The 25,315-nt window shown below is 36.1% G+C and overlaps 1 protein-coding gene across 10 annotated transcripts in view; it reads right to left on the bottom strand.

Moving 5' to 3' along the window:
• The window catches only part of RXFP1 (relaxin family peptide receptor 1), a 57,064-nt gene that overhangs the window by 11,411 nt on the left and 20,338 nt on the right, over positions 1 to 25,315 (bottom strand). For 7 of the 10 annotated variants that reach the window (XM_085222009.1, XM_085222010.1, XM_085222012.1 and 4 more), the window contains 9 exons: positions 19,650 to 19,805; positions 7,920 to 8,024; positions 7,052 to 7,157; positions 4,810 to 4,881; positions 3,477 to 3,548; positions 2,232 to 2,303; positions 1,772 to 1,843; positions 689 to 763; positions 331 to 402 (listed from right to left, as the gene is read on the bottom strand). In XM_085222009.1, the coding sequence (XP_085078135.1) occupies positions 331 to 402; positions 689 to 763; positions 1,772 to 1,843; positions 2,232 to 2,303; positions 3,477 to 3,548; positions 4,810 to 4,881; positions 7,052 to 7,157; positions 7,920 to 7,962 (584 nt within the window). In that variant the 5' untranslated portion in view covers positions 7,963 to 8,024; positions 19,650 to 19,805. The remainder of the gene's footprint in view (positions 1 to 330; positions 403 to 688; positions 764 to 1,771; positions 1,844 to 2,231; positions 2,304 to 3,476; positions 3,549 to 4,809; positions 4,882 to 7,051; positions 7,158 to 7,919; positions 8,025 to 19,649; positions 19,806 to 25,315) is intronic. The other 3 variants (XM_085222014.1, XM_085222015.1, XM_010709441.4) reach the window with 1 other exon arrangement.

Here is a 25,315-nt window from a genome sequence, read left to right as displayed (position 1 = left end):
ATTGTTGGGCCAACCAACCAGGCTTGAACTTTTTGAAATGAAGAAATGAGCCACGTGGTTTGCGCTTTTGCTGCTTTCTGTTCTGTATTTTTTTTTCCCTTCTTTTCCAAGTAAAATGTCAGACTGAAAACTTCTAAATCTTAATATTGGTCATAATCACTTCAGCGAAATTTAGCTGGACATTCGAAGGCTGAGTTTTGATACAAATTTAAACAGTGGTTATTCTGTATGGTGCTCATTTATAATTAAGCTTCCTTACATGTAAATAACCATGATATTAAAGGAAAATTTCAGCTCATTCTCTCTAGCTAATATATCCCTATTACTTACAATACAGTTAAATTGCTGCAGGAGATGAAAGTGATGTTTCTTAAGTGATGAATATGGTTGCCTTCCAAGTCTCTAGGACATAAAAACAAAACATGCAAATAAATTTATTGCAATCAGGCTGTTATTCTAATGTAATTAAAGCTACTACCAGAACATTATGACTGCAAGAAAGAGAACAGAAACCAGACATCTAATTTCTCTGCGCACCTGACTAATGACTCCAGGTCATCAACCCCGCTGTGAACCAGCAGGCATTCTGTAAGATCATTCCATTCCACTGTCCATTATGAAAAGTGCTACAGAAGTGCGATACAAAGAAAAGAAAATATTTTTCTAGTGGAAAACAAGGTATACTTACAGCCAGTTCAGTCTTGGCATATATTGGCACAGAGGTTTGTCAGGCAAATGAGCAAGAGAATTATTCATCATCTCACTGGAAACAACAACAAACAGTATAGGTGGCTATATTTGCAAAAAATGACATTGTGGAAAAAAACAATCTCTTACACTTGTGCTTTTGAAAAAAAGGCAGAAAGCACGCAAAGCTTCATTCATTTCTCACAGCTTTAGGGATACTATTATTTTCTTGAAATTCTATACAAGTCTGTGAAACACTGCTTTTTTCCTTATCGCATCAGTTACCGGGTGAAGGAAAAATATTTATTTCATAGCTTTTAAAATTAAACAAAGCAAGTCATTGCGAGTATTTTGACTGTGCTGTCATAACATGTAATTTCTCTTAGTGACGTGGGAAGGAGGAGGTGGAGGGAGGCTTCTCTCTGGGCTGCAGGAGACCAGGGGCAGGTTATGGGCAGGGTTTTGGAAAGGGAAGTAAGAGCAGGAGCTATGGGGCAGTGCTGGCTCCCCATAACCTCCCAGAGGGCAACCAGCACCCACTGCTGCAGCTGGCATGTTTTTGTCCTCTCAGGGCTGTAAGTTTGTGCTTCACTTTCCCCACCTATCTTCCTACACTTTTCCAGATAATGTATGTCCACTGATGCCCACTGGTGCCCAAATCTACTCTGGCATGCAAGAAAAAGCAGCAGGTTCACTGCCATCCTTCTTGCTTGCATACTTGCTAAGAAAATTTTGTGGACTTTCTTGGGACTGAGTTTAGTGCTTGCCCAGGGTATTTATTGTAGATTCACTTTACAGAGTGTAGGGTCTCACACATCCCCTCTGACCTGTGTCGTGGCTTCAGGAAAAGCAATTCCATTCCTATTGATTGTGATAGTTCACAAGCACAGTTGGGCAGTTTGTCTATGTGTGAAAAGATGGGCTCCACAGGCGTGGAGATGCTTCTGAAATAGAAGCTCTTCTACAACAGCAGACAATACAGTGTGATGAGCAATCACAGCCATTATAAACAGATGTATGTATTTATTATATATGATCTTTCTGTTCTTTTAAGTAACGCTTTTGGTTCTTATTCCATACTTACAGGAGAATAAGTGATTTGAGCCCATAAAATGTCGATGGAGAGATCCGATTTATCCTATTGTTTTCAATTATCCTGTAAATTGTAGCAAAACACATGTCAGACTGAGAGCTGTCTACAGTCTTAAATTAAACAGATGATAAAAGACAACATAATTTGAAGTCGCATTCTTCAAATACTCACTCAAACTACTTAGATGGTATTGGCACACTACTGCATAGCAGGTCAGGGTACTCATATTCACTTTCTTTCAGAATAATGTAATATTTTTTAGAAATATTTTTAACTTAGAGGAAGTAATTGCTTTCCATTTTTTCCCCACAAAGTGCAGCATGAGTTCCTTAAATATTATCTGGTACAAAAGTACTGCTATGCACAAAAGTTTAAACAGTCCAAATATTTCCTTTAATTTGCTTTAATTACTGCTTGAGAAGACAAACATATCAATGAGAAAGTTACATACAGCCATTCAAGTTTATGGAGATCTTCAAAGACATGAGGCTTCAAGTTGGTTATCTTGTTGTTACTCAGGTATCTGAATCAAGATCAATAAAAGACAAACAAATGAGATGCATCAGATGCATGAAAACGTGTTTTAAGATTTTTCCTTGATAATTGATGCAATTTCTTATTATTGCTATTTTTGACTGTGGAAAATTTCTTTTTTTTTTTCTTTTTGAAAAATAGCCCACTTATAAGCAAACACACACTGGTATGTGATTCCAGCCTCTGTCTCCCCAGGAAAACCAGCTTTCTTTGGCATCAGGAGATGTTTAGGCATGTGTCTTTCATTGAAATGCCAGAGCAACTCATATAGATAGATAGCAAGAGAGGAACTCACCACAGTAAGGACTTTCTGAACATTTATGTGAAATATTTTGTCTTATAGATAAGAAAACAACGCATGCTGAGCCCTTCACCATGCTAATTTTGAGCCCCATTCCAGTTTCATTATGTGGAATGATTAGTTCCATGAATTTTCTGGGGTCACATCCAGTCTTTGCTAAGGATATTCGTCATAAATGGAGATGCCCAAACTATGGAAAAAGAAATGTGAGGAAACAAAAGCAGCACTATAAAAGATCTGGGAAGGTAATAAAGGCAGCTGCAAGAGCAGATAACCAAACACACTTGTGAAGGAAATGTAAGATGTACAACACTAAAAAAAAAAAAAAAAATCCCTTCACAAACACTGCAGAGACAAAAGACTGAACTGAATGATGGAATTTATGCATCTTCTCTTTGACTCAGCTCTTTCCTTAGAAGTCTGAACTCCATTACAAAAAGATACTGCAAAATTATGGGAAAAGTGTTCTTTTCATTCCTGATACTGGCTGCTCGTGTTCACTTCCATGAACCAGAATAGCACATTAAAGAGTTCTAATTCAGTGCAAGATCTTGCTTGTATTTCACTCCTTTTTCCATTCTTTCTGACTATCATATTGTCTCCTTCTTCCATTCTGCATATTTGGGCAATAGGAGTGATTTATGTAGCCCACTTGTATTGTCAGAGTATTGTCCTGTCAGATAAATGTACATAGACAGAGCAGAGATAGCTCTCAATCTTTGTTTTCTCGTTCATACCATGGAGATAAAGATTTGGACCGTTATATAATTTCCTAATGTTACAACAAATAAGAGAGAGATATCCGCAGCAATTCTCAGAGCTGTTCCAGTTCCTCTTAAATATTCCTAAAGCAATACTTACAATTTTGTCAAGTTGTATAAACCTTTGAATGCATGTTTGGACACAGCTCTGATTTTATTATCCTGAAGATACCTAGGAAGATAGAACAAAACCAACAAAAATCAATTCTCTGTAGCACGCAAAGTCAAAGGAAGCGTAAGGAAATAATTACAGTTTATCAGCTAAACTGGAAAAGAGGCTGTCAAACTTTCTGGCATCCTAAATTTGACAATTATCATTTCAGAACTAGAGTTGCAGAGACTGCAGAGGTGTTTTAAAAGAAATAAAAAAATCGTGGCAGAAATATAAAATGTGTTTAAAGGGACATTTGGTTTGCCTACAATGAACAGGGAAATGGTTACACTCAATCTCCACATGGATCAGCCCTGAGATTCCTGCTGCAGTGACAAAAACACCAGTTTTTACAAAATGGGTCCATGACATTCACTGCTCAAGAGCTTTCTAAACACATACACTCAGAGACGTGTGAAGTTCATGTTAGCAACATATACCTTCCTCGGGGAGGTATGTTTATACTCTTAGTGAAAACACATCTTTAAAGTCCTTAAGGCAATGGTACTTAATTAACATCGTGGACACAAGATGGTGCTGCAGTATAGAACACTTGCCATAAAAGTTGACATCCATGTATATTTCCTAGGAACGTTTGGTTTTAGAATTTTGCATGTAATCCTTAATGGAACTAATTTTATTTCAATCAAACTCATTAAAAGCTACAATTTTCGAACAACATAAGCACTGCACATCATAAACACACACCCTATTATACTGCTATGATAACTTGACCAGTTGAGCCTATAGCAGGGGGTTGGAACTAGATGAAGTCCTTTCCAACCCAGATCATTCTATGATTCTACAACATCAGCAGATTGGTAGCAGACACATTCAGAGGTAAAAACTAATGCCATGTGAGTAAGCTTCCCATTCCAGTGGAAAGGCTAACTCTTCAAACTTTGATTTTGCTGAGTAAATGATTCATGCTTCCACTTCCTTTGGCACGTTGCCATTCATTATAAATCTAACTTCATTCAGACACGATGAAATTTTAACATTTTGCTAGTACAAACCAATCAATATAAGAAAAGTTAAATACACAGAAATTGTAGCTTTGGGGAAAAAAAAAAAAAAAAAAAAAAAAAAAGGATGCCAATCGAATTATTTGAACCAAACAGGTTACATGATTAGTGAAGTACTGGAGTGTAGGACAAAACAGAATTCTGAGTGCAAACTGAAGCCTGTCACATTAAGGCTTGTATAGTGTTCAGAGAAAATGAGAGAAAGAATGAATATTTAAAGATCTTAATAGATATTTTAAGTTTAAATGCTTCCTTACAGGTTTTTAAGGTCTTGGTATTTTCTGAAAACGTCAGCATAAAGTTTTCTTAGCAGATTCTTCTGAAGAGACCTGTAGGAATGAATGCACACAGTAAATCTGCTCTGTAGGTATATCGAGGATGAATTTATCCTATTTCACACATTTGTAACAATTTCACAGATTCTGATGCATTTTCACAGTAAATCAAAGGATTCGGCAGAAATTTCTATAATAATTGGCTTTTTCCAGTAGAGTCAGGTTATATGTTTTGGGCTGCCTCTGCATAGCTCATTAACCAAAAGATGTAGCTGTGCTTTTTACTGTCATACTCTCTTTTTAAAGTTAAACAGAATCAAATCCATTTGCATCAACCAATCCAAGTAAAGTGTTTATGCTAGAAGTGAGTTTGAGTTAATGGAGACTGTAAAAAGGCACGAAAGGAGAAATTATTTTACTCAATGTAATTTTGTAAGCAGCTGTTATTCCCATTTTCCACTTTTCATACAGACAGTATCCATTCAATCCTCCCTGTCCAGACGATTAAAAAAATGTGATTAAAACAGCATGAACTAATTTTAAGAGTGTAAGACCAAGAATATCATCTGTAGACCTGTGACAGGGTCTCTATCACTACACGGTTGATCCAAGATGTGTCACAGGGCACTCTAAAGAGCTGGCAGATTCCCAGTCAGGGTGGAAAGTAGTTTTCACTCTGAGAAAAAAAACACACTCTTCGAGAAAAGAAGCTTCCTTTGGAAACTTGCTGTTCATTCAGCCCTCATGTCAGATAACTGACATGAGAAAAATAAAAGGTCTGTTCATTGGGAATTGAAGGAGTGAAAGAAAGACAAACACCAGGTGAAGACCATGGAGACACCGATGCATAACCTTGCCTTGGGCCTAAAAAAGTGGTGGTGTGTTGCTGTTGTTTGCTTATGGGATAGGATTCTGCAGCTCTGTTGTCTGCCATTTTGCTGTCCTAGGGTTGGTGATGCAGGCAGTAAATATACATATATATTTTTTTGCTTTTGTCTCCTGGCAGCCAACAACTGCAATGGGTTGGGCTCACTGAGACTAGCAGTCCTCACTAGCTTCCAACAGTGCTGCAATGATTTTTTACTCTGTAAGAGCATCTTTCATGCTGCTAATTAATAAAAACACAACGAGGCTCTCAGTATTCATACTCAATTAAGCAGTAAGCCCAATACTTTATCATCTAAGAATACTCTTCAATGTTCTTGAGGAAGAAGACAAAATATTGGTTAAATCCAATAATTGAAAATATTTGAGCATAAAATAAAACACAGATCTATTTCAAACTTCAAATGCATATACAGCTTATTTCCCTATTTGTGTTTCTCTACATCCCCGTCTGCACTGGGCACTGACTTAGGTGTTCTGACTAGAGCAAAAACCATTTAGGCTTCATGTCCTAGTCAGCTTCACTGCTTTTTTCTAAAGTCATAGCTGCACCTTTATTTTTGAAACCTTTGCTGTCTCTGAGCCAGCAGCCAGTTTAAATACGTATTAAATACATATGACATTCTGCACTGTATTTGAACTCCTGAACGTGAACCAACAAGAATCCCATCCAAACACAAACAGAAACTCAACAGAGATCTGTACCTTTGATTCTTCAGGAAAGATCCTTGGGACATTTGATACTGCTCTTCATCATACAGAAAGTGGCCTCTCAAAGAAGTGCTGGCAAACAAAGAGCAATACCAGCCACTCTCTGATCTCTTCTAGGAGTGCGTAGTACACCTATGTATCTGTATGATGACTCACCTCAGATTAAATCCTGCTAAATAACAGCCTGTTCAGAGGCACTGAATTGAGAGCTATTTGCTCAAGGAGGTAGTTTTACTAGAATCAAGGCTATTGGCAAGAATATAGAGGGGGAATATTGCCAGGATCGTAGAACAATGAAACAATGAAAAAGTCCTAAATGAAATATTTATTTTTAAAATTTCTTTAGATTTCCTGATTTATGTATTTATTTATTTATTTTGCTAGCACAAGTCACTGTTACAAATACGGAACGACCACTTTAAGCGGTTTTTCAGTTCCTTTTCTCCTGCGGTATGCAGTGAAAATCTGTACTTCAAACCTCAGTGGACTTGTCAACAGAGAGTCTCAATGCTTTCAAAAACACCAGCTGAGCCAACTGGTTGTAATTACACTGCTGTAGTTCTAAAATGGCTGTAGAACCTATTGTCAAACCTGAACGTAGCACAAGACCCTATCATGCTCTACTCACATCATGGTGATGTTTGAAGGGACCAAAGGGACAGCACGCAGTTTGGCAGCATCGCAGGAGACCTCCAGTCCTTGGCATGTACATTCTGCTGGTACAGCACCCGCCACTGCAGGAAGGCATGAACGTGGTGGGAGATTGGGTTTGCGTTGTGATGGGATGCGGAGGAAAGAAATACAGTGTGAAAGAACAGTGAAGCTCAAAGATGGATCTACCTGCCTGTGTCAAATGGAATTTAAATTAAGGAATACTCTGTTTTTACATCATTTATATAGATCTAGGAATACCCTAATAATAAACATAAAGGGACGTTAAGAAAACATTTCAACTCCTAGCTACAGAGAAAGAGTTTTTACAACAGAGCTTTAGGCTTGATACAAGAAGATGGCATGCTATATTTTTTCAAAATTTTTTTGACTTTTTAGATTATTTGAATCTTTTACATCTACCAGAATGAGCAAAGTTCCATCTCTGTGATTAATCTTAGTGCTCATACTAGACCACTTCTGTATGAATGGACAAACGACTGTAGGTGCAACAGAGAGTAGGGTTCAATAAATATTTGTTGAGTCAAAAAGTGAATTTGAAGGAACGTTGCCTTCATTTCACTCTGAAAAATGTGCATTTCATGATCTTTTCAGCTGTATTCATGTATTCAATTAAACACTTATATTGCCCTCCTAACTGGCAAACATTTAGCACTCCTTTAACAGAAAACGAGTCACCCCTATTGCAACTGAAATTAGCTTAAATACTTAGTCTGAGACATTAATTTTATTTTACTACAAATGAAACTGCACTACATTTCTATTTCTGATAAGCCCATTTGCTAAATATTTATTTCCAGGAGTTGTCAATAATAACAACTTACAGCACTCCGATATCCTGGTCTGAAATGCGTACAGGGATTGCATTTTGTTGTATTTGCTCTTTGCGTAGTGTTTGTCAAACTGTAGAGACCATCCATTGTTGTCTTCTAACCAAAAAAAAAAAAAAAAAAAAAAAAGCACACACATTAGAATAATACCTTCACTAAATTTAGTAGCATCTATTTTTTGCTTTTTTTTTTTAATTTATTTCAATAATGTGATTATTCTAGAAGATTTCATGGAACAGTAAATGAGCTTGTTTGAATATATCTGTCCAATTACTTCTATGTACTAAGTTTGTAGGTTGCACAGAAGGAATATCTTCTGATGCCTTAAGCAACTCAACACTTTCTGTGACAGTTGAAGAAAAGGAAAAAGGAAAAAATATCTCACTTCTGAACTTTTTGTCTACATTGGTCCAACTGTATTTTCCTAGCCTCTTGAGTGTGCATGTCTGTCACTTTGTACAGGAAAGCTTTAGCCTCACATTTCTTTCCTGAAAACGTAGATGGAGGCCAAGCAAACAACTTTTCTCAAGACAACATGTGAGATCCAGTAATACATTCAATCCAGTATTCAACACTGCACCAAAAAGAAATAAAAAAAAACCTTTGACATCTGCGGTCTGCTTTTTGTCTTGCTAGTTTGAGTCCGACCTCTCGTCAGCTCTGATAATGTCCAAACGTTTCTAGTTTAAAGCATCTCCTTTGAATAAATTTGCCTGTAGCAGCAGTGCTCCTTAGGATGGCACTCGCTATCTGGTGAGCTGAAGTGTCAGTAGTAATCAGAAACATCATTTTGTAATGATACCTGCTGTCAAAAAATATTTATATGAGAACCCCAAGGATGGCTCTGCTGATTTTATTATTACACTCTTAGTTCATTTGTTTAATACACTAACACTGGCTTCCTCCATTTTGCATGGTTAATAGTCTAATTGTACTAGTTAAATACCATTCCTCATGGACATTTTCTTATAACTTTTTTTTTTAATGTTCAAGCAAGAACTGTTGTCTCAAAAAATAGGTAGGGAGAAGTGAAAAGTGTTTAATTTTTTGTAAATTCTCCCATGCTGAAATGGTCCTTATTCCTCATGTCACATTACAATGCATTTTGCTCAGCTATGCAGGGAAATTACCTTGCAAGCGTCTCCTTAAAGCTGCCCGCAGTGTCAGCAGATGGAGCTCTTCTGAGAGATGCTTAAGCTGAAAAGCTGCACTGTGCATTCTAATTAACAGATATTTTGAATGAGTAGGAACTTCAGGCAAACTATCTTTAATCTTTTATTCATTTGTTATGCATAAATTGAAAAAAATTGAGGCAATAAGGAACTGCTTTATAAAGAGGAAAAAAAAGACTTGATTTGAAAATACAAGTCAACCATACCATGCCCTGCAAGAATGTCAGTTTCCTCCCCAAGAGAAAGCACTTTTTTCATTAATTTCCTTGAGAGCACCTGGTGTCTGCTGAAGCACTAGCAATTTTGCCAGGTCAGATCATTAAGCTGATTATCAGAAGCTGCATAATTCATTTTAGACAAAACAAAGGGAGTCTAAATCTGCTGAAAGATTGCTCTGCTTGTTTTAAATACTCAGCAGAAGTTCAGCTTTAGGTCTGGATTACAAACCCGAAATACAGAACCTATAATCGATGAAATGAGGAAAACAGATCCTCTGTCAAGCAGTGAGTGATTATAGACCTCCTGTCCTGCAGTTGGAGCTGTAACAGGGTTTCCCCACCACCATTTCTGTGTAGTTGGTTTTTGTTTGTTTGTTTGTTTTTTATTTTTATTTTTTTTTTAATTTTAAAAAGAATTTCACTCTTTCATATGCAAAACTGGACCCAGCGACTGGGGAGCTGGTGGAACTCGTAGTAATAGCACGTATACAAGGAGGTAAGATTTAAGAGGAATCTTTCATTGAGGGTTGTGAAATAGAGACTTTTAAACATGTATTAAAACTGAGTTTATTCTCAGAGTATAGCTACAGCAAACAAATACTTTGCAGCCAGGAATACAGTCTCAAAACATGGAACTTCTAATCCATAATTAGAATCATAGAAAAGTTTGGGCAACTAACTGCTTCTCTGAATTTATAGTTAAAAGCCATAAATTCCAATCCTCTTGTAAGCTGACGTTTAAGGCATCAATTTTTATTTATTTATTTATTTATTTATTTTTGTCTATACTTCTCTGCTTCTGATGCTAAAGGGTGGATGGATAGAATTTGATTCCACTTTTTAGTATTCCTAAATTGCATTTGCCATGTGACAAAGCATTTACAAAGGATGACCTCTGCAGTTTTTATTTGCAGAGAGAAGGCACGAGCAGAGCCTCCTATGCTAAAAGAAATGAGGGAACAGTTCACTATGAAGTGGAAGTTCACCAGTGGTTCCAAGTAAGCCAAGAGACAGCTGAGTATTTTTGAGTGGTCATAAAAGAGAAGGGGGGAAAAAAGAAAAACAAAGACTGATTATTTTGTACTGGAACCATTATGGCTGTCCAGAATGTATAAGTTCATTAAAAAGAAAGAGCATTTTTTTTCCTCCCTATGGCTTTTTTTTTTTTTTTTTTTTTTTTTTAACATTGAAAAATATTTGGTTTGGGCCAAGTCTTGTGTTAAGTGTGGAACAGTCTTTATTTTATGTGAATTGTTTTGTCAAATCCCAGATGAATGCACTGTATGAATAACTATTTTGTACAACCACTCAGTGGAACACCAAATGCCAGAACTCTGAAACGCTTTGTAATTATTTAGGGTTTATATGGTAGGTTTGCGACCTGTTTACTACTGTTGAGATGAGGTTCTCCAAACTGTTTAAGAAATGACTGGCAATAGCACTGGTCTTGAAATTCAAAATCTATCATTTGAGGGAGTTTAGCTCAGATGAAAAGTTACTTTTTCCTGAGCCAGTTCTAAAATAGTTTATGTTGGCCGTACTTCAGTAAGAAGGAGATCTGAGAAAACAAGGAGTGAGTGAATATTCCCCTGTGTGGGAGAAATGAACTAAATAATTGTAAACTGGACTTATTTGAAGGAAGATTAACATACTGTTCCTTCCCAGAGGTTGTCAATTACCATTTCTGATGGGAATGAGAATGACTATGTTAATCTTGTCGAATAATCCTTTCAATTACAAATCCAAGAAAAATATCCCTTTTGCTCATTTTTTAAATGTAACTCACATATAATACATGTACACACTGTATTAATAAGTACAGGCCTTATAGAAAGAACATTCTCTATAAAACTTTCTCCTTCTCTTGACTATGTGTTCATTATTATGAAGAGAAATTATATCAGTGAAAAGCACAAACACTTCTGCATTCTAAAGAGCCATTGGGTCACTCTTTGATTTTGCCTTTGCTGTTGATGGACATAATTCATGGATGTATTTATTCCAATATATTTTCTCTCACCATAAGAAATGTCTTCAGGATTTAAAAAAAATACTTTTTAGTACAACAAGGAAAATCTGTGTTCTCTGAGCAAGAATGCAGGAGCAACTCCTTCTAAAACATTCACATAACTGCCCTTTTCCAGCACAAGGATATGCTGATACATTTCAATAACTTATGGCAAGACCAAACCCATACTGACATTTTACAGAGAGGAGTCTTGCAGAGCCTGGAACATCTGACTGTGAGAGTAAATTTCTCATCCCAATTTAGATATCCAGGTGAAGAAAATTGACTTACTTGTCAAAGCAAAGGCAATATGCCCCACACCAAAACGTGTGCTGCTGTACACTGACCCTTTTCTGTACCTGCTAATGAATTTAAATGTAACATGCCTATTTATATGTGACAATGTTATCTCCAAAACAAACAAACAAAAAGGTATTACATCCATTCAAATGAGATTTACACTTTTCTGAATGAGCTCGATTTCCTGCTTACATGAGTTTATTCTTGATTTTAAGGATAGCCATATTAATCAACTGCAGATTTGAGGAGATAAGCAGGCTCCAATTTCCAAAAGATAAATCTCATCCCAATATTGTACATTTATTCCTGTAAAACATTTGCAGAGTGTTTTCTAGTTTATAGAACAGAATTTTTTATCTATATACATTATTCAATTTTTCTGTTCCGTTTTTCTAGAACTATTTACCAGTTTTGAGATAAATGTGGCAATAAATTAATACAAGCTAATAGCACAGATATGTACATAAAACCTTGCATTGTTCTGAAGATCCACTATGAGTAAGCCATGACTTTGGAGACCCAAAAGACAAAAAAAGTTTAGAAAAGAGCTTCCCTTAGCTGTCAACAATCTTTAAAGATCTGATTGGTTGACTGATTAAAAACCTCCAGATCTTCAGCAAATCTATTTGACAGTTTTAGATCAGTGTAAATCTACTAATTTCATTGGTGTGTGCAGCTGGATGAATAACAAAGAAGAAAAAACTTGTCCATATACAATTGCATATATAAAAAATGTAATGTGACACTCAAAGATCTGATCTTTTACCAAATATTTGCTACAATATGAACACACGCTGCTGAATTCCAACTGTTTTTTTTTGCTTTATAAAGAGAATTTACAGGCTCAAAGCTGAGTGTTGTCTCACATGTTTAAATCTCACATTTTAAGCAATATGTACATAAATGGCATGCCAGGAAAACGTTAGACTAAGCATAAATATCATTCATTATTTGAAAAACAGAATTGTCCAGCTCATCTGCAATCTGCTGAGGCAAAGCCAAGAATGTCATATTCTCTGAAATTTCCCATTTCTTAACAAGCAATTTTGCAGTATTAAAGCATGTATTTTTCAGACATCCCATAGAAATTTAGTTTTCTGCTAGGGAAATCTAAAATATGATTTACCAAATCTGTGAACTGCAGTCATTCTCTCTAATTTTGTAGATCCTCAAAGAAATACATGAGGGAAAACAATGACAACTGTACAGAATTTCATCACTTTCATCCTGTCAAATTTTATAGGCCCTTTTATAGAAGGGGTAATAACTCTTGACGTAAGACCAGCCTGATGACACAGCACACAGTAACAGGTGAGGCCGTTGCTTGTAAATGGAAATAGGCGCAAGACCTCAAAGAGTTTACTGCCTCATTTCTTTCAGCAATCCACATCTGTGATTTCCATTGTATATCCAGCATAGCAGCTAGAGAGACCGTAACAAACATCTATACATGAACGCTAAATCTGGGGAACTGAATGCTGCCTTTTGTTCTGAGACCTCTTAGGTCTGGGAGCAATACAATGGTAAGAGCATTTAGCCAGTGACGAACTCCTCTGGAGAGTCAGAAACATCTTAAATTAAATCTGCATGCCTGTTCTTGCTTCACTGGACTGGAAAAACATGGCTATGACACTGTGATTAAAAAACAAATGCACACACACTACAATCACTGCCTAACCGCCAAAAAACAGTTTTGCAGAACTATCAGCTAAATTGTCCAGAAGCCAAATTTCTGAACACTGAGGAAACTCTCAAAATAGCTTCAGCAATTTTTTTTTCCATTAATTATTGCATAATTAAAGATACTGCTAGTGAAAAAAAAAAAAATAAAACACCTCAGTGTTGGTGTTGGTGTTCTTTCTATTCCCTTTTTATTATTGCTTGTAAGTGGAGTTACAGTCAAATACATAACCGTAGTTTTTCTACTGGCTTATTCACTATGCAAAAATCCAGCCTAGAGAAATGCAAGTAATTAGGCACAAAGCACGCAGATTTTTTGCTTTGAAATGAATATGAATGCTAAAGTGTTTTATTTATTTGTTTAGTACAATTTTTACTCTAAATATTTTTACTCTACTTCTGATATTTGCAACCTGCAGACTTAGTGGTTGTTTGCTAGTAATAAATGAAGAATCCATTTCAGTAAACAGCTACAAGACTGAGCATAAAAACTATTCAGTAGCATGAAACAACACTTACACTAATGTTGAGCAGAGTATAAGGCATATCCACTCAGTTACAAATTAAGTCTAAGAGAAGAATTAAGGCATTTATTTATGATGTCTATCACGGACAATTGAGAGGACACATTCTCTATTTCCTGTTTCCACTACAGGTTGCAGATCACAATCTAGAATTCATCTCATTGAGAGAAAAAATAAACAAAATAAATCACTGCTAGCACAGTGTTTCTATAAATGGCATGAAATGCTAACACGAGTCACAAACGCACTTTGAAACATCCGAGATTTTCATTAGTTTCCTAATTTAGGGAAGTTATGAATCTTTGCTCACTGATGCCAGTGGGAGCCTTTCCATTGGTGTTAGTGGAGTCAATCCAGATTAGCCCTCACCAGGCACACCTGGTGTATTGTAAATTTGTAAATAAAATGTATTGTCATCAAAGCCCAGGAGGTATGACTGAAGGCTTTATGTTGGCCTTATTGTTTGCATTTCTAAACTGGAACACAACATCATAAATCCAATAACTAAATAGATATAGATTGCATGCTCGCGTGCTATGAAACCCTAATGGAAGTTAGGAAAAAGTGCTAGATCTGAAAGCAGAAGGATTATTTACAAAGAAGTGAGCGCACAGGTAATTTTCATCCAAGAGATTTTTCAGAGCCTGTAACAGACTCAGAGTTCTAAATGTATTAGAGACAAACCAGCAGGGCTTTGTCTTAGACTTCAAGAAATACCGTAATGTGCTTTACCTGGGCAATTTGAAAGCACAGCGTTCTCTGGAAACAGAAAAGCTCAGTACCTTTTGGAATATGATTCCATTTCTGTATTTCTCCATGTACAGTTTTGTACCAAACTGAACTCAAGAGCTGATGGTTGGGTTTGGAGCAAAAAACTGAGGTAAGTGGCTCTGCTCTTTGCTGGAAGACTTTCCATCATAGGCCATTCGCTGCCATCTTATCAGCAAAACAACTAGTCCACACATATATGAACAAATCATTGATCGTATGGAGGAATGCTAGGAACACTAGAGGCCATTGCAACAAAGATCTTAGAAGATCACATGTAAAGCACCACACTGATGTAAAGTTTAGCTGCGTTGGAAATTTTTGCAGAACCTTTTAATAAGAGTGCAAAAGGATAACTGACCTACTGATTTATCTAGAGTTGATAATTACACAGAGGTTATTAGACTGATAATGCTACATTTTTATCACTATGAGTAATTAAAATATTTATTCAAGAAAACTGATTTTTATCTAGGACAGAGGTTTGCTCATTCAGCCCTCTTAGGTTAGATTGCACGAAAATGAACAATGAAGTTCTAAATGTAATCCTCAATCGAGGAGCAGATTAAGGGGAAAAAAAAAATGTCTAAAGATACTCAGACTTGGTGATTTAAAAAATATCCATTGATGATTTCTGGCAACTTTACTGCTTTCTGTCCAAAGAGTACATTTGTGTTATGATCTAACTTTTCATACACATCAGGATTTGTTCATATAAACAAACGTACTTCAAGATAATAAAACACAGGTGGACTTGCTGAAGAGCTACATCAGAAATACTATTCTGTTATTTTTGTTTTGATTTCAAGAGCTGTTGCTTTTGTCTAGCACTGCTGGTTTTAGTTCTGTTTTGCTTATCTCTGCGTATCATTGTCAAGCCAGAGATCTCAAAATGCTTCTCTGCACGAGCATGCACTTGGCTCTTTCAACATGCCATTGGGCTTCAAATGACCAGTGTTAGCAGTAACACTGTAGTCTTCAATGTGAGAAATAACTTTTTATTCTACTTACTTCATAGACAATTCCCATATCAACCTGACCAAAGTTTGAAAATTAAGCTGAAGCCATTATGAGTGAAATCAAACATATCCTTGGTGGGACAATCCAACTCAAGCTGTTTTGCCTACTTGACTTAAATCAGGCTTGAGCACAGAAGGATGCTGGAATTGCCACCTTTGTGACTATTATGTTAGCATAATACAAAAATAGTTCCAAGAGAAACACGATTTAGGCTATACTGCTACACATCATACTTGGTCGCTTTGTGAAGAACTTGGTATTTCAGAAAGAATGAGTGCTGGGCAGAAGAGCAGGGAAAAATTTACTGCCATACTTAACCTTAAAAAGGAAAATTCCTCAAAGCCACAAGCGTTTATGATAAATGATAAAACTTTACATAAATCATTTTTGTTTAAAAATATTGTATTTATGGAAAATGTGCTGAGCCACCCGCTACTTGATGGACTATGTTTTCAAGTTCATAAGGTAAGACTGTATTTTCCATGCACATTTAAGGTTATCTAATGTTAGTTTGAAAAGAACCTGTCATCACTTAGGGCTTGATAAATTGCTGCTCTCCTTCTCTTATAGCTGCCTCAAGCTCTTCCCCACTAGGATATCACACACACTACTTTATTGATTGAAAACCTAACTGGGTGAAAAAAGCAAGTGAATTTTCAAAGATGAGCAGCTTCGTTCTGGATATCCCCTCTACCGAAGAGTTGTGAAGTGGAAGAAATGCTGAAGCTTAACTGCCAAACAGAACATCCTCACCCTGAGGTTAAGAACGGCCATCTCAGATCTAAATGTGACTCTGTCCATTATTCTAATTTCGGGCTGCATCTCTTAGTTTTTAATTTATTATTCTGATAGAGATCTCAGTGGAAAGGAAAGAGAAAACAGGTGTAAAGGAGGCTCCACAAAGCCAATTATTACATGCTTGGATTTAACAGAAAGTGCTATTACTGAACAACTGAAGACAGCTACCAGTGAGTGAAGAATCCTTTTAATTTCAACTATTTGTAATCATATTTTAGTGCTATAGGGCATGCAGCGTGTGAAAGAGAACAAACATTGCAAATCTTCTCAAAGATAATAAGTATCATCATATGAATAAAGAGGGAAACTACGGAATTCTGCTCAAGATAAGAGGAAAGGGGCAGAATTGCCAGAAGATACCTGGAATATTTAGTGAAGTCTCTGATGGTTTCTGATCTACATCTATAAAACGTTTGTAGTATGCACACAGCGGGGGCACAGAGTAAAGATGTCTGGGTCTAGAGGAACATCCAAGAGGCCAAGGGGCCAGCACACACGTTCTCAGTAGCCTGGTAAGCTTGCAGAATATATTAATGGGGACCATTAATAACAGGGTCCAGACACCAGCCTTCTTCTGACTAACAAATGTCAGTATTTTCAGACTCCTGTTTCTGGCCTCTCTTGCACCAACGCATGGAGAGGAGATGTTTCTTTCACCTTTTATTTCCAGCCTACCATAAAGCCATGTGAGATGTAAATATGGGTTTGTACATCACCTAATAACTATTAAACAAATCAAGAAAAATCAATAATCTAGCAAGTTACCAGGCAGACAGATTTTCAGCTGTGCTGCTGATTAACCACACTGCATGTGGAATTTCAAGATTCCAACTTAAGTAATTTGCAAGACCAGAACACCCAGGTAGCTTCTGTATCTCACTGTAATTGACAACCATAGAAGAAAAATCTATGTCTTTTTGTTGTAATGTCATTTAAAGTTTTTTACAAAGCTACTCTCTCTGAATATCTAAGAATGCTTTTAAGCTAATTACTTCTCTGCTTGTTTAATTCATTGATATTTCTTCAAAGTGCTATTTTGGTAATCAGTTTCTATTAATACTCTGCACATCTAGCAGTTACTGTTGAACAGCTGGATCTTGGGTTGTCTTATGTTCAGAGTATCTCTTTTTTTGAGCAATTTCACCCAATTTTTGCAATGGCATTATTATGCTCTTCAAAAGAAGTGCTTTTTTTAAAAAAAAAAAAATAATAAAAGTTGTCTTCATTGATATCATCCTTCCCATCAGAGAAAGGACTACTGTTTGTGATAAATTATTTTTGCTTTGCATCTTCTTTCTTCACAAGACTGGTTTAAAATAAACGCAAACCTTTGCTATAATATTTTTCTGTAGGCTTAAGATAGAGCTTTGTCATTACTGAAGACATAATTTGTGGAGCAGTTGTTCTAGCTAGCTGTATTTGAGAAGCATGTATCTAGTATATCTGAATTCCTTCTAGGGCCCACACTATTTTTTCCCATCCCCACATGTGCTGGCTTGAATGTTGTAGACTTACCACCTCAAAAGTCTCACTTAAATTTATGCAAGACAGAAGCATGCAAGAATTTAAAAGTTGAGTTACTTAATTGGAATACCTTGTGGATAAAAGTTCCTAAAGTGCTGCACAAAACAATTACTTCAGTGAAATAATCTAATTTTGAATTGCTTTTCTGTAACTAGGAGCAATGATTTCAACTGAAAACTGTAAATTAAAAAAAAAAAAAAAAAAAGGGTATAAAGAACTAGCCATTACTCCTGGCATAATGGCAGGCACACTGAAACAGTCCTGGGAAACTGCAGCATAAAGACATAGCTGGATAGCATCCCTGTCTTGGGAACTAATTGGTGACACTTTCTTTGATTTTAAGCAAGATGAATGGTTGGAAAAAAACCTATCCAACAATGATTTCCACACATAGTTCAGTGTAGGAATGTTACAGAAACCCCAAGAGAGCATTTCAAGTTCTCAGGCAATGTAATTACTCTTCTTTTAGTCAAACAATAAAATTTGACTGCTATATCAGTGTTAGAGCTGAATATGACCACAGTGCATTATACAAGGTATGCATTTTGAGAATATCGGGTTAAGATGCAAAAAGAAAACACTAATTTCTCAGAGTGCTGACTTATCATCCTTTACAGAAATGGTCTCTAGCTCATTGTTGTGCTTGGAAATAGATTCTATATTGCGGCTGAATTGCTCTGCAGGCTCTGTTGTCCTGTATATCCTGTTGCAAAACTGTGTGTCCCCGAATCCCTACTTGATCAATCTGTACACTTTTAGCAAGTCCTTGCAAATAGATTTTCTGGTACTTTACAGAAATTGAACATGCATCAGCTGTTTAAGAAGCAACTTATACACAAAAGAACAATAGAACAAGAGGCAATTTTGTTCAAGATTTAAATCACTGGCAATGAAAAGTATGTTTATGGTGGAAGTGACATAAATCTAGAAGGTGGCACAGGTCTTTTAAATGGGATTAGAGCCAAAAGTAATTTTCACATGGAGTAATATGGTAGAATTTCATAGGCAGAGAAAGGCACAATTTTCAGCTCTGAAAATATGGAGTGAAAACAAACATGGTTTCAATATCTCATTGATTTTGCTGAGATTGTTAACGAAAAATACACGTACCACATTTTGTTTCAAATTATACCTTTCAGAAAAATTAGTGTATATATATATATACACTATATATAGTTTTTATTCTGTGGCAGCCTCACTCCATGGAGCTGGAGGCAGCAGCAGTGGCCTATGTGCATTTCCTCAGATATCTACGTTTCCAAAATCTGGCAGCCTTGCAGCTTGCAGAACTCGTACAAGCATGGCTCTGTTTTTTCTCCTGTTTTAGGACATGAAAGATTTCTGGCCAACTTTGAAAATTTATTTTAAATTATGCTTCCCAGCCAGCTTTAACAGTTATGTCAAGCATTATAAACCGTCAGCATGCAGGTCCATCTTTCTGCAGCCTTTTCTAGTTCACACACACACAAGTACACATCAAAATGAAATGTAAAAGTGATAAAATTTGATAAACTTCTACGATATTCAAATGTAGTCCTTTCTTCCTAGCAAATGGCTTGTTGAGTGGCTTTATCAGGGAAAGCCAATATCTACTACATCCTCTGAAAACACGTAACATTCATATGGCTTCTACTCTGTAACCCTCCACTTGGTGCAAACAGTGCATGGGTTTTAGTGACTGCCGGAAACAAAGAAAAGCCTTAACAACATACCACAGTTGTCTTCATCAGCATGATTCCCACAGTCATCCTCACCATTACAATGAAGTTGTTGGGGCAAGCACTTTGTGATATTGCCACAGGGAAAGTAGCCCAAGGGGCAGGCGGCACTGCCTCTGGAAACAGGATCTTCCAAAGTGTCACGAATGACTAGAGACAGAAGAAATATGTTTACTTTCAGATATGCTCTTAGAAGTATATGGATCATTGAGATTATGTTTTTATAAATATTCATTTTCATTTGAGTGTGAATATCAAGTCATAAATACATGCCAGTTCATGGGATGTGCAATTACAAGAGAATATTAAACACTCTTGGCAAAAAAACTTTTATATAGTGAGATAATTAAAATTTGCTTTGATATAAAGCGCCCAGGTAATTCCCCGCCATGCATCCTAGTAAGAAATGCAAATGCTAATCAAACAAGAGAAATGACCTAAGGCCAATATTTAAAAGGATAATTTTGCTTTGCGCTAAAAATTAATTTACTACAGCAATAATCCAGATAAGCTATATAGATATGGACTATATTAATTTGTGCTGCAATTTGAGACCCAGGTGGATAAATCCTTTTTATACCGTCAGAATGATATACTTCTAAACTTATTCTAATTTTAAAGCAATTACTGGACATAAACTGCTCAGGGATCAAAGAACAATGACAGTAAGCTCAAGTCTGTGACACAGTTTTGCCAAAGAATGACTAAGACACAGAGGCACAGCCAGAAATCCTGTTCAAAATCTTTGGAGGCACGGTTCAGAATTTATTGGTCTGAAGTTGACAGAAAACAGGATCTGTGCATTTAAGTCCACAGCTTATAGGTAATCTACTCAAAGAATCCAGGGAACTCATGGAAGAAATGAAGGAAAATGCTGATGAGGGTCAGCCAGGGCAGCTGGAGGATGTAGCAATTGGATTCTACCAGTCCTCTGCTCTCAATTTGACAGCAGCTTCAGCTCTCCACGTTTACAGATGCACAATGCCTTACCAGACTCCTCAGGGACAAATTCTGCCACTCTCAACAGTTTTCCAGGACAAGTGCAACTGATCTACAAAGAGCTTTTGTAGTGGTTACAGAGTGCTAGCTCAAATTTCCTTTCCATACCAACTTCTTTCCATTAGCAGACGACAGAGTTTAAAATTACACTGGAATGCAACTGATTCTGTTTCCGATGTATCAAAAAGAGAGGGAAGTACCAGCAGCTCACAGTGCTACCTGGGGCTCTTCCCACTCCCAAGGCTTCGTGGTATCATTCTGCAAAGGACTGCTAATTTCATTTTTTAAGTACTTTCAAAATATGTCAGATCATCTTTATAGGTAACATTTGATTTGGTGGATGCTGTGGTGAAAAGATGAAAGTTCTAATTTAATTTTAATTGCTTCTCAGGGCACTTGAAAGACTCTATACAATCTTTACTATATGTAAAGGAATACTTGTTGTGTAAGTGGCACTACTGTATCTGCTCATGCAAATTTTTTTTTTTTTCAAAGTTACAGTCATAAGACAAAACATGATTCTTCTCTGAAGCTTTATATGGTTAAGAATGGGAATGTTTTTATACAACACTATTTTTGTCCTTGTTTTCTCCTAAACTAAGGGAATCACCTGTAAGTGAATTAAATACTTCAAATCATAATTCTTTAAGAACTTTCACCTGTTAAAGCCTTGATAACATTTACAACTTTTGCAAACCGAAATGTAGGAGTGGCAGGAGGAAGAAATTCTGGGATCAATATTTTGTTTGTTCCCATAGATACAGAATCCAGCTTTGCTATAAGAGATGTCCTGCCATATATTCCAGCTAACAATCACCATATGATTTTCTGATTTTAAAAACTTGATTGACTTCTACGCACCACTCTGTAACTTAAGTAATGACTCAAATGGACTTTTGCTTTAGGTCTCTATAGGTGCAACAGGGACAGAGAGGAACTGATGATAAAGCTACATTTTAATCCTAGGCTGAATCTGCTCATGTGTTGTTCTCTGCTGCTCTGTGCTCATACTAATAGTGTCTTTTGTTTTAATTTATTCCACTTAATAATAATTAGAAAAAGTCTTAAGCAGCCTGATGATATAGCATTAAATAGACAAACACAGAAGCACAGAAACACAGGTGGTCCTTAGTGCCTGAAGCCTCATGCTGCACAAAAACACAGAAATCACAGACAATTAAGGCAGTAATCTGTCACAGTCTGAGCAACTGATGTACCTGGTAAGAAACACCAATATGCAAGAATCAAATAGAAATGAAGAACAAACAAAAAAAAAGCAACCTCAAAATCTCTGTATTTTGTTATGCCTTCTGCACTATACACCAGAGATTAATCAAACTGAAATCACTGAAAGCACAGGTCTTTGTCCACTGACTTGTTAATAACATATTGTTTATGCAAAAAAAAAAAAAAAAAAAAAAAAAAAGAGAAGTTTGCACCATACAGAGCATAGGGGATTTATGAGTGGGAAACCTCTTGGGAATTATTTGTTCAAGTTGACAAAGGAGGAAGGAGATAAGAAAGCAAAATCCTCTGTAAAATGCTAGACAATATCCAAATGTTTCTCTTTAGGATTAAGGAACATAAAATAGTTTTCTATGTGAGGAAAAAAAGAAAAAAGAACTACGTCAACAATAGCAAAAAAATAAAAATAAAAATCTACACTTCCTGTTTTGTGAATGCAGACTGTTCTGACTCCGGAGTTCATCACGTCAAGAAAAGGATCTATGATGTCATGTCATGCATCAAAGGTGTCAACATTCCTACCTGTTACTGTTCTTCCAATATGAAAAAATTGAACCACCTAAATTTCCTGATAAAGTAACTCCAAAATTATTGATTAATGATTATTTAATAATGTCACTAGCTGTTTCACGCTGGTGCTAAATCTGAAAAAGAAACAGATTATTTTGTTCTCATTTCCTTAACCCATATGTTAGGTCACTGCAGCATACGTGTCAATGTTCAAAGACAAACCTCTTTTGTTTTATACATTCACATACACATCCAGTGTGTGTTCGTGATTCTGCAAATCAGGATCTGTTCCTGACTATTGTGTACTTTGTGATCTCCCCCCCCCCACCAACTCAATTGCTCTCAAACTTTCAAAAAGAGAACAAGAATTCATGCTGTACACCTTTCAAACTTGTCCAGACTTGCTGCTTCGAGGCACTTATTTCTACAGCATCTATAATCTTTGCCTTGGAGAATGCAGAAAACTCTTCCTATTGTTCTTTAAAATGTGAGACTAATTTAACACTGCCCAAGTTTTCCTTTCTTAAAGGAATTACCAAAACTGGCTTGATATCTAGTATAAGATAAACTTGACTTCTCTAGGGATGCAGAAATAACGTGGAAAGGACATGTCAGCCCTTCTTTAAGCTCTTGTAAGGAGAATTCAAGAGAACACATCAGGGTAAGCCAAAGAACAAGACATTCCCAGTAGAACACAGCTTTCCATCAAGATAAACTGATTAATGAAGCTCACTACTTATGTGCATTCTCTTAAAAACACAAGAAACAAACAACCAACCCTCAACAAAACAAACAAACAAACACACAAAAAAAAAAACCCTCGAAAACAAACAAAACCTCATGAGCTCTTGGGAACAGGCAATGGTTCACAAGCAGTTTTTGAGAAGCAAGAGAGATGCACGAGAAGAACAACTCGTTCATGCAGTCACATGTAGCTGTCATAAAACAAGTGACTATTACACAGTAATGAAAACAAGACTGGGCTGATTAGACAGTGCAATTAAGCTAATCAAAGCATCGTGACTCACTGCTTGGTACCTGCTAGTCACATGAGTCTCAGATGTATTATTGTAGGTTCAAGTAAGGTCATATCATAATGTCAAGTAAATATTGCTGTGTTTTCCAAAATTACAACCAGATGAAGACATGCTGTCAGGAGTCCAAAATGACTCTCAAATACCATCAGCTAAGCAACCTAATGTTTTTCTTCACTTTGAATTAGTTATCAGTTTGAAAGTGCGGAAGTTGATGAAATTCGATGTTTTCTTTTAAAAGTGAGATTACAAGTTTAAAAGATTATGACAATCTTGGTAGCAAAGAATCCACCCTGTACTTACTATCATGCAAAGCTATTTTACTTACAAAAGTCTTAGAGACCATTGTGAATTTATCACATCCTAAGACTTTTTCATCCCATAACTTTTTAAATCGCTACAGTACCTCTAGACACAGTGGCAAATGGATTAGATCAAGAGAGGATTGCAAATTTCCTTTTGAAAAAGCTGTTTTGATGTTTTCCTCAACTAAAGTCGTCAAAGAAAACTTTCAAGTTAATATTGATTTTTCCTGTCATTTTTGTACTAACCTGAACACTTCAAAATGACAGGAGATAAAAATATTTCTTCTCTGCTGAAAGATATTTGAAGGGCCTATGAACTGGCTTCCAAAAACCTGTGTGATATAGAGGAGGTGAGCTCATGGGATTGTAACCTTTGTTTTCAAAGGCAAATAATTAGAATAATATTATAAAACGAGTTTATAACTGAATTTCTTTAGCTTGAAAAAAAAAAATGGGTGAGTGATAAAGAATAGTAATGTCAAGGGGCTGATGAGATGTAATCAGAAGCATTTAAATCACTATTTGGCAGGAAAAAAGATGAGATGATTGTGAAAAAACAACAGCTGTTTGTCTTTGTCTTTTAAATGAACTATTATCTGAATTTGTGCTTGCAATAATATCTAGAAATGAATGATATTTAGCTATTTGTTCCAAATTACTTAGCTTATTCCCATTCAAAAGAACATTTTGGGGCAAATAAAATGTGGGATGAAATTAATCCAGTTCCTGGATGAGAACACAAAATTAACTTTTGACGCTTTTCTTTGACTTGCTGCAGTTTTCTCATGTAAACTGTGGAAATACTTTCAGCACCTGATTTTAAAAAGGCTCTAATAAAGTTGATTAAGAAAACCTAAAGATTTCTCTCAATGAGAATGTCATTCTATTGAAGTTATAGTTATTAACATAAAAAAGCTGTCAATAAGTAATTATTGAAAACAGATTCTATTTTTTATATAAGAATAAGAAACAATTTACACAGTTGAACACTGTTATTATGTTCATTTGGAGCAACCACCCAGGGCAAAAATTGTAGGCCAATACACTCCATGTTCAAGTGCTGAAAGATAGTATAATACTAATCCTGGAGGCATCACTGGCTTGAAAGATTTCCACATCCATACAAGATCTCCACAGGAATATTAATTCAACTGTTATCATCACCATTGCCTTTTCTGTAACTTGCTTCTCTTTTCCACTGCTAATTTTTCAAATCTGATGTCTATAATTTATTCAGAAGCTCAAATGGTTGCAACAGCTTCATTTCTAATGCCCTGGCCATTTTTTAATATATTGACTGTTGCAATACCAGAATTACAATTTTCAGCTGCAAAGCACCATGTTTACACTTACTTGACCATATCAGCTGTAATTCTACGAATGTATAGTACTTGAACTACAGTCATAAGTTTAAAGAGTGTGTAAAACATTTGCTCCACTAAACACAAGGATTTTAGCAAAAAAGATGCATAAATTTGACTGTCTATGTGGCACGTCAATCTTGAGTTTTAATTTCATATTGTATCTTCATATTTTGCTATGCATATGAAAATGCCTTTGTACTAGG

Source organism: Meleagris gallopavo, chromosome 4 (genome assembly GCF_905368555.1).
Source record: "Meleagris gallopavo chromosome 4, MGAL_WU_HG_1.1, whole genome shotgun sequence".
NCBI lineage: Eukaryota > Metazoa > Chordata > Aves > Galliformes > Phasianidae > Meleagris > Meleagris gallopavo.
Note: the sequence above shows the minus strand (reverse complement) of the source record. Positions and strands in the feature narration are given on the sequence as shown.